General features: G+C 51.7%; 1 protein-coding gene across 2 annotated transcripts in view; it reads right to left on the reverse strand.

Moving 5' to 3' along the window:
- The window catches only part of TM9SF4 (transmembrane 9 superfamily member 4), a 52,150-nt gene that overhangs the window by 7,497 nt on the left and 27,762 nt on the right, over window positions 1-16,891 (reverse strand). For both annotated transcript variants that reach the window (XR_013336312.1, XM_077769343.1), the window contains exons 4-13: window positions 12,717-12,885; window positions 12,487-12,616; window positions 11,219-11,342; window positions 9,813-9,931; window positions 9,574-9,685; window positions 7,840-7,910; window positions 5,605-5,737; window positions 4,483-4,564; window positions 4,312-4,387; window positions 1,479-1,562 (exon numbers count right to left, since the gene is read on the reverse strand). Coding sequence is in view for 1 of the 2 variants with exons in the window: in XM_077769343.1 (XP_077625469.1) it covers window positions 1,479-1,562; window positions 4,312-4,387; window positions 4,483-4,564; window positions 5,605-5,737; window positions 7,840-7,910; window positions 9,574-9,685; window positions 9,813-9,931; window positions 11,219-11,342; window positions 12,487-12,616; window positions 12,717-12,885 (1,100 nt within the window). In the remaining variant the exon portion in view is untranslated. The remainder of the gene's footprint in view (window positions 1-1,478; window positions 1,563-4,311; window positions 4,388-4,482; window positions 4,565-5,604; window positions 5,738-7,839; window positions 7,911-9,573; window positions 9,686-9,812; window positions 9,932-11,218; window positions 11,343-12,486; window positions 12,617-12,716; window positions 12,886-16,891) is intronic.

A 16,891-nucleotide genomic window follows, 5' to 3' on the forward strand; every position in this document is an offset into this window, starting at 1 on the left:
CCCCCCCCCCCCCCCCGCCTCTGCCCAAGGCTCCTGGCCAGAACCTCCTGGGGCTGACCCAGCCTCAAGGAAACGCGGAGGGCAGACTGAGGACCATTGGGCTGTGACATGAAGAAGGAGCCATGGCATCCCAGAGGAGCTCGTCAGCCAGGGAGGAAGCGGGGGAAGAACAGAGGAGAGGACCGAGAACACAATGGGGAGGCAAAGAGGCCAGCATGATGAATTATGTGGTATGTTAACCGAAGACAAACGGGAAAAAACAGAAGTACACAAATTGTGTGTTCCCAATTTTGTTAAAATAAAACACCATGATATACTATGAAGTAAAAAAAAAGCAGGTTATAAAGCTGTATGTATAGGATTCCACTTAACAGAAACATCCCAGCATTTATATGTGTATGTACCTACAGAGGCCTATGCTAAAAGGTAACAGTACTTCCTCAGATGGGATGTAGGGGTTATAAGTAATTTCTCATTTTCTTCTTTATCCTGTTCTATACAGTATTATATTGTTACAAGAGTCATGCAAACTGGAAGAAGTGAATTAATCTACACAAATCATTGAGAACAGTACTTATTTCAATGTAAGCACAACATAAATGTTTGCTATTACATTATAATTTCAAAGTCATATCATTCTATTTTAAACACAGCTGAAAAAAGACTGCAAAAATATACTGCAACTTCTCTGTACTTTCCAACATTTCTACAACGAGGGTTTATAATGAGCAGTTGGTGACAGGGAGGAAAATGTTGAAAGAGAGAAGGAACACAGGTATAAAAGAGGAAGTGAGAGGAAGAACATGACTCTCTCTTTCATGAGGGCGGCCTCCCCGACTGCTGCAAAGGAGCCAGTCCACCAGCAGCCCGGACTCCCAGCCTCACCCAAGGACCTCTGACCAACGGGCACCTGCAAGCAGAGGGGAGGTGGCCTCGGCTCTCTCCAAGGAGGCCGAGAAGGCTAATGCTTGCCCCCCTCTCCCCCGACTACAGTCCTGCCACAGGACTGACATCCCCTCTCCCCACTCCCACCTGAGTTCACGAACCGACTCCAGGAGTCCACACAAGTTACTAGCAATGGCCGGGGCTGGCAAGGTCCCGGCTCTGAGAGCAGGACAACCTGTGGGGGCTGGCGCTGCAAGGCAGGGATAGGAAGAGAGCCTTGTTTGGGAGACTAACCTAATAAACCCATACCAGGCAATGCCCCCTTGGCCGAGGCAAAGGGAGATTCCCCAGCTGGCCCCTGGACTGTGGAAATCTTCCTTTGGAGAAGTGAGCTGTGGCCAGCTGGCTGCACGAGCCCACAGGAAAGCCGGGGTTGGGGGCTGGGCAGCCGGATGGGCAGGGCTGGGGAAACCCCAGCTAGTCTGCAGCCCCGGGGCTGGGAACAGAGTGCCGGGGACCCAGAAAAGGGAAGGGAACAGCAGGAAGTGACCTGTGGGAGTGGGACCCGGCATAGTTGGCCCTCCCTTACTTACTGCTCCTGACGAGTGCTTTCCCCAGATGAAGCAATTCAAGACGAAGCAGATGCCAAACACCACGCCAGGGTAGAGCGTTGCCGTCTGGAAGCAAGGGAGACCAGGCTGGGGGCTGCATCGAGGAAGCCGCCCACTTGTTCCAGAGGGGCCCCCGGACTAGGGGCCCCCAACCCTCCTTGTCCTTTAGGACTCAGCTCAAGGGCCTTCCCCTCCAGAAAGCATACCCTGAACTGCCCTTCCTCACCCTCATCCCTGTCTGGGATTATGCACTGTTACGTGGTCAATGTCTGCCTATCCCCGGAGACTGGGAGCTCCTCGGGAGGAGCGTGGCCCCCTGTCCACTGAGCTACTCCCAATCCTCAGAACACAGTAGCTGCTCAATACACGTATGCTGAACAGGAATGAATGAATAAAACTTGTACAGAACACCTAATTCCGGGCCTCACCCAAACGGCCTAGAGTGGTGGTTAAGCTTGGAGTCTGAGAGGCGGTGGGTACTGGCCTCACACACATCCTCACACCTAGTCTTCACTACATGCCTGGCTGCAAGGATAATGAGCATTACCCCCTTTTAAAGAAGAGGGCACCGAGGCCCAGCAACGTTAAATACATACACACCCTGACTCCACACAGCTAAGGATGGATCAGAGGCTCAAACACAAGCAGTGTGACCAAGTCCCAGCTCCTGACCCACTGCACTGTAGGCCATCCGCTCAGGTCTCCTGGACTGGGGCCCAGGCACAGGGAACCGAAGCCCCAGGCCGACAGGAGCCTCCTTCACTGCTGTGGCTGCCTCAGCACCCAGGAGGGCCACTGTCCGCTCTGCCTGAGGCCCCCTGCAATCTGGTGCTCCACCTCCAATGCCGGTTTCACCTTAGGCCAGAGCCCCACCTCCTCCCCGCTCCCCAGTAACTGGTAGCTGTCCTTGTGCTGTTATGCAAGCAGAGTTAACGCCTCAGGATATCTGCCTCCTAGGTGCTAATGCCATGCCAAGGGGCTTCCGTGCAGTCTCTTTCCATCCACATGACAGCCCTGAGGGGTAGGTGCAAGCAGGTCCCACCAGAGAGATGAGGAAAGAGAAAGAACAGTCAGGACTGGGATCTAGGAGATTCTGGAACCCCAGGCCACTCTGCTGGCTGCTTCCGTCCATCTAAACCCCTCCTCTTCAAGGCCCACTTCAGATGCCATTTCCTCCCTTGTTGCTTGTTCCTGCTTTACTTCACTGTGTAGCAGGGCATTCATCTGCCCTCCTGGCCGAAATTTACAGACTGGGCACTGTGCTAGGTACCAGGGGTGAGAACAGGAAGAAGGTTCCAGCGAGGCAGACAGACCCATAAATGGAGAACCAGCTCCATGGCACTACCTATAGGCATGAGGCTCTGCACAGGCTCCTCTGGGGTGTCAAGGAGGCCACAGAGGTCAGAATGGGGGAGGAGGCTTCTAGAGAGTAACACTGGAGCTAAGACCTAATGGATGGGGTGAGGGGAGCAAGGGGGAGGTGTGGCCGGGCAGAGGGGAAGACAGGCTGGAGGAGAGGGGCAGTCGAGTATCTGCACTGGGGCGGGCCATAGTGCATGCTCACCTGCGGGCAGAGGCAGAGCCCCAGGGAAGGGTCACAATCCTGCAGGGACACCAGGGGTGCCTAAGACAGTCAAGGGTCCGGGCGAGAGGCAAAGATGTCCTAAACCTGGGCAAGAGTTCTAGAGCTAGAGCTGGAGCTGGGAGGGGATACCAGGCTACCAGACGGGAAAACTCTCAACACTTGTTGCCTGAGAGGAGGTGGGCAGGAGGGAGTAGAAGGCAGGAAGCACCGCAGCAGTCTGGCCCGGGGGGTCTGGTGAATGATGGTGCCCCCGGACGCAAGGACCAGGTGCAGGGTGGAGAGGCTGGTCTGGGGTGGGGCCAGCTGAGGGAGGTGCTGGGGCTGCCACGGGAGGCCTGCCAGGGAAGAGCCGCAGGGGAGGTGGGGGTTGGTTTCCACACCTCCGTAGGTCCCCAGTTCTCAGCACACTGTGGCCTGAGAAAAATACTTGATGCATCAAGAATTCAGGACCTTTCTTTGATCCTTCTAGAACAGTCTCCCTCACAGCTCTTCTACAGGGAGGGCTTACTTTGTGCCAGAGGTATCACAGCCAGAGCTCCCCTGGGGCTTCCGACAGATGGAGAATGGTTTCAGAAGACTCGGACCACAAGATTCTCGGAGTTTGGCACCAGAGGGTTCCCGGGTCCTGGAGGGCCTCGCTTGTCTGGGAGAGGGGGCTCAGGGCTCCCTGGGAGGTGGGGTCAAGTCCCAGGCATCCTGCAGTTTCTATGGTCTTTCTGCTACCGAGAACTGTCCTTGCCACCACGAGGACAAAGAAGGGCGGGAGCTGTCCTCCCCAACGAGGAAACAATGTCCGGCTTGGAGGCGCCACGCCTGGCCTCTTCTGCCCCTGGCAGGTACTTGTCTACTCCACGACGCAGGGTGTTCGTTCAGCAGCCCTGCTGGTCAGTTTCTGGCCCTAAACTTTGACACCTAGGCTTGGTGCCTAAACCCTGTTATTCTGAATCTTCTATTTCTTCTCTTGTTTGAGCCGTCAGACAATGTAGGCTAAAAATCACCTCAATTCAATCCCCTCTTCTTACAGATGCAGCAAAAGGCCCTTGGAGGTCCCAAGGGGCCTGTGGTGATTAGCCCAGTGTCCTGGACCCTCGGGTGTGTGCCCCCTCCAAACTCTATCACTCCGCTGCTCTGCCGCTGGTCCTAACCCCCACCACAGACTGCCTACACTGCTGAGGAGCCTAAGAAGAAGTTCTCGGCTCCACACCAACACTGGTAGATTAGGACACTTACACAGAAGGCTCCTTTCTTCCACCGATGGCCTTTTAGAGTACGGTACAGACGGCCAGCAGAAAATCCACCAAACACCCTGCAGGGAAATGGGAGGGATCCACACCAAGGGGATTTGTTGGCTGAAGGGCAGGCAGTCTATGCCACCCCCAGAGCCCGCTCAGACACACCTACCCCATGAACATGAAGAGGAAGCAGGCCGTGGTCATGAGAGCTCCCCGGCTGGAGGGCGACAGCATCCCGAGCATGGCCACGACTGTGGAGGGAGCAGGGGGCGGAGAGAGAGTCAGGGCGGCCGATGGCCAGGGTCCCAGGCCCCAGCCCCCATCCCAGGATGGCACACAGGGCCCAGGGCAGATGAGGCTCCCTTCTCCCTTGGTCTTCCTGACAGCATGCTCTCTTCCTCTCTGCGGGGAAGACTGGCCTCAGCTGGGGTGCAGAGCGGGGCAGCGGAGCTAGGCCTGGGCTGGCCACATCTTAACTGTGACTCCCAGCACACAGAGCACTTGCAACCAGCCAGGCACCGAGCTCACACGTGGCACTGTGAAGGCCAGCTCACTGAATCTGCCCTATCGGCCCTGCGAGGTAGAGGTTGGTTATCCATTTCTCAAATGAGAAAACCAAGGTTCACAAAGCCTAAGTGACTTGTCTGAAGTTACAAAGTTTAAAGACACGAGGCTGAGATACAAACTTAGGTAGATCAGTTGCTGAGAGATTAGATTTTAAAAGTTCTCATCAAAGAAAAAAAATTATGTAACTATGTGGGATGATGAACATTAACTAAATGTACTGTGATTATTTCACAATCTATACATATATCAAATTGTTGTGTGGTCTACCTTAAACTTACACACTGTGATATGTCAAAAAATAATTAAAATGGAAAAAAAATCTAGGCAGACTGACTTCAGAATGGTCTATAATTACTATATATTAAAGTTTTGGGGGCTGTTCTCTGAGAAAAGACCTGATTTCACTCCCAATCCTGGTGCTGACTTGTGTTAGTCACTTAACGACCGTGGAGAGAAGCCAATGTCACAGCCCTGACGTGCGGCTTCACTGATGGAGTGGGCATGGTAGGCTATCAGTGGTGCTGGAAAACTCTGAAGGGCATCAAACCACCAGAGCTTAGTGCTGAGAGGACCCAGGCTTCCCCCTGGGATGGATGACGCTGTCTGGCCCTGTGTCGCTGACATGCCCCCCCTTCTCCAGGGGGGAAGCCACCCCCCTCTCAGACTCAGGCCTGCGCTGCTCTGGTGACAGGACCCCACACCCAGCCCCACCAGGCCCACTCACAGATGACTATGAGGATCATACAGAAGAGCTGAATGCCTGAGCCCAGGAGGGAGCTGAGGATCATGGGGTACTGGGGGGGCCTGAAGACATCACCGTGAACCAGCTTCCACCCAGACTCTTCCATGGTGTCTTCCTGCAGGAAAGGGTAAAAGAGTGAGGCTGCTTCCTGGGCTTCAGAGGAGGCAGTTCCTGCAGGGACCGTCCCAAGGACCCACGCCCCCTGACTAGGGCTGAGGGCCCCTCAGGTATCAGTCAGCCTCCACACTGACAGGGGTGACATGAGATACTGCTTCCCAGAGAACTGTCACATGGAAAAGGAGGCCACAAACATGAGGCTTACAGCTATATAAAAGGCAAACCTCCTCTCCAAATTCCACAAGCCTGGTGCATGAGAAAATAATCTCAACATCAACACAATGGAAATGTTAACTCTGTTTTGGGTGGTGAGATTTGGAAGCAAATTTTTTTACTGATTTTTTTTTTAATGTTTATTTTTGGGAGAGAGAGACAGCGTGGCGGGGAGAGGGGGGGTTGAGGGGTACCAGGGAGAGAGAGGGAGACAGAATCTGAAGCAGGCTTCAGGCACCGAGCTGTTAGCACAGAGACTGATGCAGGGCTCAAACCCACGAACCGTGAGATCATGACCTGAGCTGAAGTCAGACGCTTAACCAACTAAGCCACTTAGGCGGCCCCCCGCCCTTTTTTTAAAACTGATTTTAAAAGTATTATGTGTGGGGCACCTGGGTGCTCAGCTGGTTAAGCATCCAACTCTTGATTTCGGCTCAGGTCATCATCTCACAGTTTGTTCAGTTTGAGCCCCGAATCGGGCTCTGCACTAACAGCATGGAGCCTGTTTGGGATTCTCATTCTCTCATTCTCTCTCTCTCTCTCTCCTAGAAATAAATAAAACTTTAAAAAAAAAATTTAAATAACTAAATAAATAAACTTCAAAGAATATGTGTTCTTGTGTAATAAAGTGAAAAAATATTTTTTGGCATATGGCAGGATATTCAGATGAATAAAAAGTATAAAATTTTTAAAAAACCCAGAAAGACTCACAAATGATATAAAACTCATAAGTAAACATTCAAAAGTTTTTAAAAACCCAGAAAGACATAAAATGATGCCATTATTTTGATACATTTCCTTTAGCCCTTTATGTATACATATGTCCATATGTACATATAACTTTTAAACAATGGAATTAGAATCATACTGTATTTACGGTGTACTTTGTTATTTTCAGTTAATGTTTGATCATGAGCATTTCCTCATTTCCAATAAATATTCCTTGCAATTACTATTTTAATGTCTCTACAATTTTTCATTGTATAACTGTACCATAACATAAGCAATCCATTATTATGGAATATCAGGCTGTATCCAGTTTATTTAAGTTATAAATAAAGCTGTAATAAATATTTCTGGACCAAGCCTTTGTGTTTTTGATGTTTTCCCTAGGAAAATTCTAGAAGAATTACTGGGTTAAAGCAAGCAAACAATTTTATAGCTCATGGCATGTAGACCGATTAATTACTTTTCAGAAAACTACCAATTTATACTTGCATGCATGGTGTGGAAAGGTGTTTAGCTCATGTCAACCTTGCCAACGGTAAGTATTATACTAAAAAACACTTGAGCTGATTTGCACGTCCAGACTGTCTTCTCATTTTTTTTTTAATGTTTATTTATTTTTGAAAGAGAGCAACAGAGCACAAGCAGGGGGAGGGGCAGAGAGAGAGAGAGAGAGACAGACAGAGAGAGACAGAGACAGAGACAGAATTTCAAACAGACTCCAGGCTCTGAGCTGTCAGCACAGAGCCTGACATGGGGCTTGAACTAACAAACTGTGAGATCATGACCTGAGCTGAAGTCGGAATGCTTAACCACCTGAGCTACCCAGGCACCCCACTGTCTTCTCATTATTGTTGGAATCTGTATTTTGGGGGGGATTATCCCTGAGGTAAAAATTGTTCACAAGTTTACTAGCCATGTATAGTTCTTAGTCTATACATTTTTTGTTCCTTCTCAGGTTAGAAATTTTGGTTGGAGCTTTTTAATTCTTTGAACTGTATTATCCTTTTTCAAGTTCACTGCAAACACTGTTTCCCACTTTTCTGTTTTGTGTGTGAAACATGCGCGTGCACGCGCACACACACACACACACACGGTCTGATAGGTCCCTAGCCTGCCCTCCCTCTCCAAGTCCATCCCTCCCCAGCCAAGACCTCGTACAATGTCATCCTCCTTGTTATAGTTGGCGATGTCCTTCCGGAGGGTCCGAATGATGATCATGCTCAGGATGCCTGAAACACAGAGGTGGGGGCGGGGGGGAGGGCGGAAGAGCCATGAGCACTGCCAGTAGAGTCTCCTGGGCTGCCTGCCCTCCTGGGCTTGGTGTTTTTTTTTTGTTTTTATTTTTTTTTATTTATTTATTTTTTACCGTTTTATTTATTTCTAGGAGAGAGAGAGAGAGAGACAGCGTGAGCAGGGGAGGGTCAGAGAGAGAGGGAGTCACAGGCTGAAACAGGCTCCAGGCTCTGAGCTGGCAGTCAGCACAGAGCCCGACGCGGGGCTCAAACCCACGAACCGCGAGATCATGACCTGAGCGAAAGTCGGACGCTCAACCGACCAAGCCACCCAGGTGCCCCTGGGTTTGGTGTTTTGTGAGTGACGGCTGGGAATTCATTCCAGTGGGGACTGGCTACCCAGCTGCCTCAGGGCCTCTCCTGAGCAGAGCTCCACCCCAGCTATGGAGACAAGGGCACACGGAGCATCACTCCCCTGGCAGGGGCAGGAGAGAGCCACTGGGATGGGTAGGAGCCGCCAAAGGACAGTGCTTTTTATTCCAGGGAGAACAGCGCCCCAGCTGCTCCGTGGTCTGGTCCTGCCGACTTCTGCAGCCTCACTTCCTCCCAGGCTCACCTCCTACTTCTGCCCTGCTTGCCTGCTACTTTTGTCATCAGTTCACAGCCTCCTCTCGCTCACCTCCACACCTCTACTGGGGCTGTTCCCTGCTCCCTTTGCCCACAACGCCCCACTCGGCCCTGACTTCCACCCCTGCTCCAAGACTCACCCCGGGCATCTTTGTCTTTCAACACACCAAATGGTTTAGAGGCCCCCTCACTTGTACCTCCGCAGTAGCCCGTTTGCCTCTCTGGGCAGCACACGACAGTAGTTAACACAATGTGTTGTATGACCTCAAGCTAACTTAACATTTTAGGCTTAGCTCATGGAACCTGAAGGATTGAGAGGTTTGTAAAGTGCTTATTAACACAGCAGCTGGCCCTCAGTGAGTGTGTAATACAGAGAGCGAGCCTTATCTTTACTTCCCATATGATACAGAACTGACCAGTTTCACCCCACCTCTGCCCACTACCCTCCCCCTGCTCGCCAGCCTCTCACCAGCCAGCTTCTCAGCAAGCCTGTCCCACTGCAGGGCCGTGGCCTTGGTGGACCAGTCCTTCCCCGGGCCTCCAACTGGCGGCCCCTCCTCATGCAGAGTTTCCTCTGAAGCAGCCTTGCACACCTGTGAATCTGGTCACCCTGTCTATCTGCTCCACAGCACTTATCACCCTCGGGTCTCAACCACGTCTTTGCTTTTTGTCTCTCCCACCACCAAAACAGACCCTGTGGGCGCAGAGACCGGGCTGGGCCCGCTCAACACCACACCCCCAGCACGTGGCGCGGCACTTGCACAGCATGGGCGACAAGAGAATCTTGTCTAGTGAATCAAGGAAGGTGTGCATGAAGAGCTGTATCCAGCTCTCCCTTGGGAGCTCTCCAAGGTAGAGACTGAATCTTGTTCACTCTGCATACCGGACGCCTAGCACAGACCCCAGTTGTCTGTTTTTGCCCTACACTTGGCCCTGAGAACACCTCAGAAGTCCCCCTTAAGTAATGTGATGCCTCAGACCCTCCTCCCTCACCCTCTTGTCCTTTCTACCTTCCATCCCACAAATCTCTCACCTGACAGGAAGAAGACCACCACGACGGAGTTAATGATAGAAAACCAGTGGATTTGCACATCACTCATGGTCAGGTAAGTGTCCCAGCGAGAGGCCCATTTGATGTCACTTTCCTAGAGGGTGGTGGGGGTGGTGGGGAGACAGAGTGGAAAAGAAGCGCTTAGAGTCAGGCCCCTGCTAGACAATTCCTGCCCAGACCAGAACTCTCCTCCCCTGCCATCAGCTCCAGCCCCTTCTCACCTCCCAGTGAACAGAGTAGGTGAAGTACAGCTGATTCTCCTTGGTGGGGTCAATTTCTTGGGGCGAGGAGCTGGTGCCCTCGGGCAGGGTGCAAGAACTCTTCTCGTCTGCTTTGATGTCTGTGAGAGAGAGACACTCAGTCTGTTCCTGTGGGGGCCAGTGAGCTACCCATGGGCTGTTCTGGGAGTGGGGGGCCCTCAGAAGCCTGCTGCTGGGACCCAGGCCTGAGTGGAAGCAACACAGTTGTAAAACTGTGCATCCCCAGAGCCCTGACCTTCCTAAGGGCCGCCGGGGATGCAAAGAGGCATGTGCTGGGTGTGCAAGACGGGGTCTGAGGCCCTCATTTAATCAGTCTTCCTTCACTCATTTCAAACATTCATGTATTCACTCAGTCACCCGCATCAGACAGGAAAAATACCACCGACTCATGCTATGTTTTCTCATTCACTCGGTCTCCAGTACTGCAGTCACTCAGATGTGTTCTTCATTTATTCATCCGTTCATCCCGTCATCTATCCATGCATTCAACCAACAAACATACAGTAAGCACCTACTATGTGCCCTGTACCGTGCTGGAGACAAAATGGGGAGAAAAGGAGACAGTCTCTAAACTCAAGGAAACAGTTGAGGGGAGAGATGACATCCAAAAATTCCCACGACAAATGTAAAGCTGTGCTCACAACACTCACCAGAAGGAGGGGCAGCACAGTGCTCTGAAAGATCTAGGTCTTACATACATGAGACTTCTGGGTATGACTGAAAACTAGGTTTTGTAGCTTTAAAAAAAAAAAAAAGGCCAGAAACCCACCACCTCTTGGACAAAGGCCAGGCCTGCTAAATCCAAGTGCGTCCTGTGGTGAGCAAGAGCTGACAGGTGAGAAGCTGGACCAGGTCCTATCAGGCCTATGGGGCTAGGGCCGGGCTCTCAGATTCCTGCACAACAGCTGACCTGGGCCAACTCTAGCCTCCACCAATCACTCACACAGAGGAAGACAAGCACAGACATAAGCTGCCTGAGCGCTCTGCCTGTATCCCCGCCTCTTGTTCTTCAACTAAGGGTAAGCTGGCTGGTTCTTATGAGAGGCCCAGTCATGTCCCAGGGGCTGTGTGCTCTTGGCCAAGCCACCAACCTCTCTGAGTCTCTGGTTCCTCATCTATAATCACCACGTACCTCCAGGGGTTGCCAGGAGGTGGTAAACTGGGAAGGTGCCAGGCCAGGACATAGCAGACGTCAGCTTTCCCCTTGCTCCTCACCTTTACTGGCAGGAATGCAAGCCCCCTACCTTGGCTGGGCCATATGTCACACGGTGGCCTATCAGCGTCTCAGAAACGAGTGTGAGAAGACCCTGGGTGTGGGAGCCCAGGCCCATCCAGCCCTGCCCCTCTGGTCACACCTCCCCACTCACCCTCCAGCCTGATGCTCTGGGGAATCACCTCGAAGCGGACGACGCGGTACGTATGCTCCTGGTCCTCTTCCAGGTCCTCCCGGTGGTAGTAAAGGATGAATGAGAGGTGGTTGTGCAGGTATATCTAGAACAGCGATGGAGAGAGCAAACTACCTAACAGTCGAGACACAATCAGAGAGTCACCCCAGGTAGCAGGTCCCTCCCCTCGTGCAGCACGCTGAGCTGTTTAAGCCTGCCACAAACACTGCTCTCACAGCACTCCCCATTCAGAAATCCTCGAGGGCTCCCTGAGGCTTAGGCCTGCCACTCAAGGCTTTCTATCATCCTCTCGGGACATCTAGCCCCTCCGGTCCCCCCCGACATCTCCCTGCCCGCACACAGTCCCCACTCCGCAGCTGTGTTCTCGCATTCACTGCAGCTAGGACGTGGCCCGACTCCACTCAGCTCAAGCCTACCTAGTTTTCAAGGCCCACCTCCTCCATGATGCCCTGAATGCACAACAGGCTCTTGTGAACTCTGCCGGCATCAGTCGTCATGGTGCCAGCACCATCAGTGAGCGGCAACTAGGACCTAAGATGCAGGGTCTACATGGTCGGTCCTCTTCCCAATTGGGATGGGAAGCCCTTTAAGGACAGGGGCTATGCCTCAAAAGAAATGGTTCTGTCCTTTATTCCCCATACAGTAGGTGTTCAGTTTAGGAACTCAGAAAGATAGGAGAATCACTATTACAACCATTGCTGTTATGAGCATATTTCTCAGGGGCTGTGCTATGAAGCAGACGCACAACTTATCCGATTTACTCTGCATAACAACCCCAAGGGCAGGTATGGCCATTACCTAATTTTACCGATGAGGAATCGAGGGCACAGTGAGGAAATAGGTAGGCTCACGGTCACTCAACGACTAGGTGGTGGTGGAAGCAAGATTCAAAACCCAGGAAGCCAGCATGCTCTAGACCACTACATAGCGCTCTCTCCTACATACTGATGAAATTCTGCTTGTTGTTTTGTTTTAATCTTACAAATGCGGAATCTAACTTCTTAGGGACTGTGCCTTCCACTTCCTGTGTAGCATCTGCCAGAGCCCTGCCCAAAGCACTCAGACTCTGACACGCCATGTCCCGGGGCACTAAGAGAAACTGGCCCTGGCCATCCTACCTTCTGTGATAAACCTGGAGCTAAATATACCCCCCTTCCCTGTAGGCCCCAAGAGCTGGTGACTCCAGGGTGAAACTCCCACAGAGCTTCGGGCCCGCCGAGACACCCTACCTTGTTGACATCCGTGAAGCCGAGCCGGTAGCCATGCTCAAACTGCACATCCTTTTCCTTCTTCTTGTCATCACCGTCACGGCTGGAGTAGAGCTCCAGCCGGGTGGCCACAGGCAGGTTGTCGGCAATGCTGGAAACCGAAGGCGCGTTCAGTCCCTGTGGACCACCTCTCTGGCCAGTCCCCTCCCCTCCACCAAGGGGAGGCTGGCAGGGAGCAGAGGACAACTTACAGGTGGACGTAGTAGTCTTCCGTGATCCGCTCGGCCACAAGCCGGCTCTGTTCCACGGTCAGGATCACTGGCTTGTTGGACTGGCCACACAGAACTTCACACTTCTTTTCGCTGTTCATTAGCACCTGGAAAGGGGTGTTGACAATCCGGTCCCCTCTCAGCACCTCTCCTGCCATAAGAGAGACAGATGGATCTCAGAGCTTCAGCCCTGAGGTTGCTGAGGTCAGCAGAGCCACAGGGCCACCAGGCTGACTTGCAGGGCCTTGGACAGCTCTGTGCCTGGCACTCAGTGCTCTACCCTGTCCATGGATAGCTTACCCATCCTACTCCCACCTGTCCTCTCCACCCACTTTCTGTTCTACCACCACCAGATTCTCCAGGGCACATCAAATATGCCCTGTCATTCCATGCCTCTGGGCCTCATGTCATTTCTTCTGCCCAGAGTGCTACTTGTTGCCCCATGTTCCTGGGAAATTCCTCCTCACCCTTCAAGTTCAGTTTTTATTTCACCCTCTGGGAAGCCCTTCCTGACTTCTTCAGGGCTGGGCCCACCACACTCTCCTCTGATTTCCCTCTGTATAGAGGCAGCGTTGTACAGTGGTGAGGACTGGACCGGCCACTGAACCTTGGCTCTGCTACTTACTATCTTAGCAGTCTTGGTTAAATTACTTAATCTCAACAAACTTCAATGTCCTTATCTGTAAAATGGGGGTAATAACAGTAGCCATCTCACAGGGTGACAATGAAAAATAAACTACCAGGCACAGAGCAGGCAAGCAACAAATACTATTTTTTATCATGAGCTCACTTTTGCACCCTTCCACATGTCAGTGATGTGACCTTGCACAATGTGTTAATATATTGAGTTTCTGCCACCTCTGACTATGAGTTCTTTTAAGGGCTGACAATGTTTCCTATTGATTTCTGTGTCTTCAGATCCTAGTTCAGGCAGGGGGAGGAAGTAGACTGAAATCCAGCAACTGAGATTTTTTTTAGCCCAAACAGGTTTTTACTTAATGAACTAGCACCCCCTTTGCATGCCTGTTGCTTCAGAGGAGCCACTGGACGTCATGCTAGCAAGCACCGAGCGGTTAGGGACTGTCAACTAAAACCAATGGCACTTTTGTTCTCAAGTCTACTAATAGTTCTTCTGAGACACTGTGAACTGGGGCAAGCTGAAGACCACTGAAGCCAATAGGCAGGACTAGCACCTGCACAAACACTCAGTCTAACGTGTGCTTACCAGCATGGACCTGCTCAGATACAGCACTCTCTGCCTAGTCAGTCACTCAGTCCTTCATTCATTTGTTCCCATCATGACCTAGTATTGGTTATGTGCTGGGGCCTGAAGATGCAATGTTGAACAGACATACTCATGGGCCTTAAGGTACAGGGGGCAGACAGACTCTGGTTAAATAATCAGGATAACGAGACTACATTGTGGAACAAGAGGAACTTGCTCTAGTCTTGGGGGAGCAGGTCTAGGAAAGTTTCTCTGAGGAAGTGATGTTTGAAGTGAGCTCTGAAGGAAGAGAGGCGTTAACTACAAAACGAGACAGAGGAAGAACACTCTAGACAGAAGGAACAGTACATGCTCCTGGGGGTGGGAGAAATGTGGTGAGTCTGAGAGGCCTGTGTGGTTGCAGTGCAGAGAGCAGGTGGAAAAGTGACTTAAGGTAAGCCCAAGAGATGGGCCAGAGCTGGACCTGGGGGCCCGGGGGCCATGCTGGAAGTCTGATCTTTATCCAGGGAGCAAGAAACGTCAGTGAAGGGTTTCTAACAGCTGGAGGAAGGCATTATCTGATTGCGATGACAGAAAGAGCACCCAGGGCACAAAACAGGGTGCCTTCCTGTTTTGTGAAGGAAACAGCAGACGCAAGGGGCTGGCTGGGGCGATGCCAGTCAGCCATGCACTTGAGCGATGACGGCGGCTAGTTAGGGTTATGCTGAGGCTGGAACCATGCACAGGAGCTACCGAGCAGGCAAAACTAGGGGACTCGGGGCTGACTGATATGAGGGTTGAGTGAGGCGTGGTGCACGTTAGGTAGACTGAGGTTTCTACAGCTGAGTGCTAGGTGGGAAAACAGGAAGAAGAGCAAACTTAGACTCAAGGCATTTTTTCAGTTTGGATATGTCAGGCAGGCAGTGAGATATCCAAATTGAGGGCTCAAAGGCCAGGTCAGGGCTGTAGATGGGAGCTGGGAGTTGCTAGCATATAAACCATGAGGCAGGGCACGAGCTGTGCCACCTCAGGGAGTAGCACACAACTGTGCAAAGTAGCAGCCCTGGCGAGTGTGGACGAGGCCACTTAGGAGAGGGGCTTCTCCCCTCGTCCCCCCTTTAGAAGCACAGTAATGCAGCTGAGTCCGTTAAACCCAGGGAGGGACTGGCCAGTGGAGAGCAAGGACGCCAATTAAGACATCTGCATGGTCCACTGTTGAAATGATTCGGGTCATCCTCTTCATTTTACAGATGGCATCGCTAGAACCAGACAGGAACAGTGACTAGCCTGTGATTATTCGAGGGGACTGTGGGAGTGCTGAGCTCTTGGGCTCCTTCCTCGACACCATACCCTAATGCCCCCTTCTTTTTAGTTGACAAGGAGCTCACTTGACAAAAGGAAGAACATACACAGAGAGAAACAAATCTGCAGACCAAGCCAGCAGGTATCATTTCTCAATACTCAAAAAATAAATTTAAACCAAGAAAGAGGACATGCTGGTTTGGAATGGCTCATTTCTAATATGGAAGTATTCTTTTCAACTTTTTATAGCTAGAGCAGAGAGCCAGCCAGACTGAATGAGCAGCAAGCTATGAACGTGGCCCCTCTAAGAGAGCCTGACATTGCACTCCAGTACACCTGCCCCAGACACTCCCACACACCTCATGAGATGAACCTCCCCCATCAGTGCGATCGATCACCATGAGCATAGCCCTCAGACAGCCCCAACGAACCTTTCTAGGGGAAGGCAGCCTGGACAACAGAAAGACTTCTGTCTTTAGAGTTAAAAAAAAAAAAAAAGACAAAAAAAATTTCTCTGGGTTAGTATCTCACCACCGCTTGACAAGTCTTAAACCCCTGGAGCTGCTGTTCCGTCTACTATGAAATGGGGCAAGCATACTGGTGAACGAATGGGGCACGTGACTTTACCCTCTTTTGCCTCACTTCCCTTACCTATGTTAATGTTAAGGGGATAGTAAGGGTAGCTACTTTCACAGGGCTGTTGTGAGAATTAACTAAATTAAAGCGGAGAAGGGCCTAGAAGGACGCCCAGCTCACAGAAGAGCCCTGTAAATATTAACGGTAGTGAGGAAGTTAATGCCGAGTACAAGGCTTGCCACCCAACAGGTGCATAATGAAGGAGGTTGCTGCTCCATTCAGGTAGGACACTAACACTGACTGAATCCTCCTGTGTCAGACGCTGGGTCAGAAGTGGGAGAGAGAGGAATGGAAGGCAGGGTCCCTCCACTCTAACAGCCCCTAGGCCATGAAGGGAACCACTCCACAAAGGCAGAAGGATATAATACGGTAGGATAACTTTTGGACATAGAAGGTTCCATTTCTATGAGGCAGGAACACTCCCCAGCTTCATAGAAGATGTGGCAGAGGCTCAGAGAGGTTAAGATCACCCAGTGTCACACTGAGGTGTGCCCCACTGTGGAGCCGTGGGCTGCCGACGAACCCACAACAGCTCATGGGCAAGGTGGGTGGGGGGCTGCTCTTGAGGGTTCGGGTAGCAAGAGGCCTGGAGGACAAAGCGAGTCACATTGCTCAGACAGAAACAAGGTGGCTGGAGCATGGCATGGTGCCAAAAGAGAAAAGAAGCGTAATGATGACTGGGGCATCAGAGACAGCCTCCGTAAGTGACTGGGGCAGCCCAGACAGCGGAAGGCAGTCCAGGCCCTGAGGCAACAGTCCGAGGCAAGACTGAGGGATGGGAGGTGCTGCCTGGTTCTGGTCAAGCCAACCGCAGCAGCAGAGCCTTGGGGGTCCCAACAGAGAAGGCAGTCCTTACAGAGGCCTGCTCAAGGACCAGTTCCCTTCTTTCTCCTTCCTCAGCTAAGAGAGAAAAGTCTCCCAAGTTCCTTGAGGTCAGGGACAGCATCCTTCCAAAACCAAGCCGGGCACAGAGGAAGCAGAGTAAGTACTAACAATCGTGTCGGGAACAGAGGCT

The sequence above is a fragment of the Crocuta crocuta genome, unplaced genomic scaffold (assembly GCF_008692635.1).
Source record: "Crocuta crocuta isolate KB4526 unplaced genomic scaffold, BGI_CrCroc_1.0 scaffold445, whole genome shotgun sequence".
Taxonomy (NCBI): Eukaryota; Metazoa; Chordata; class Mammalia; order Carnivora; family Hyaenidae; genus Crocuta; species Crocuta crocuta.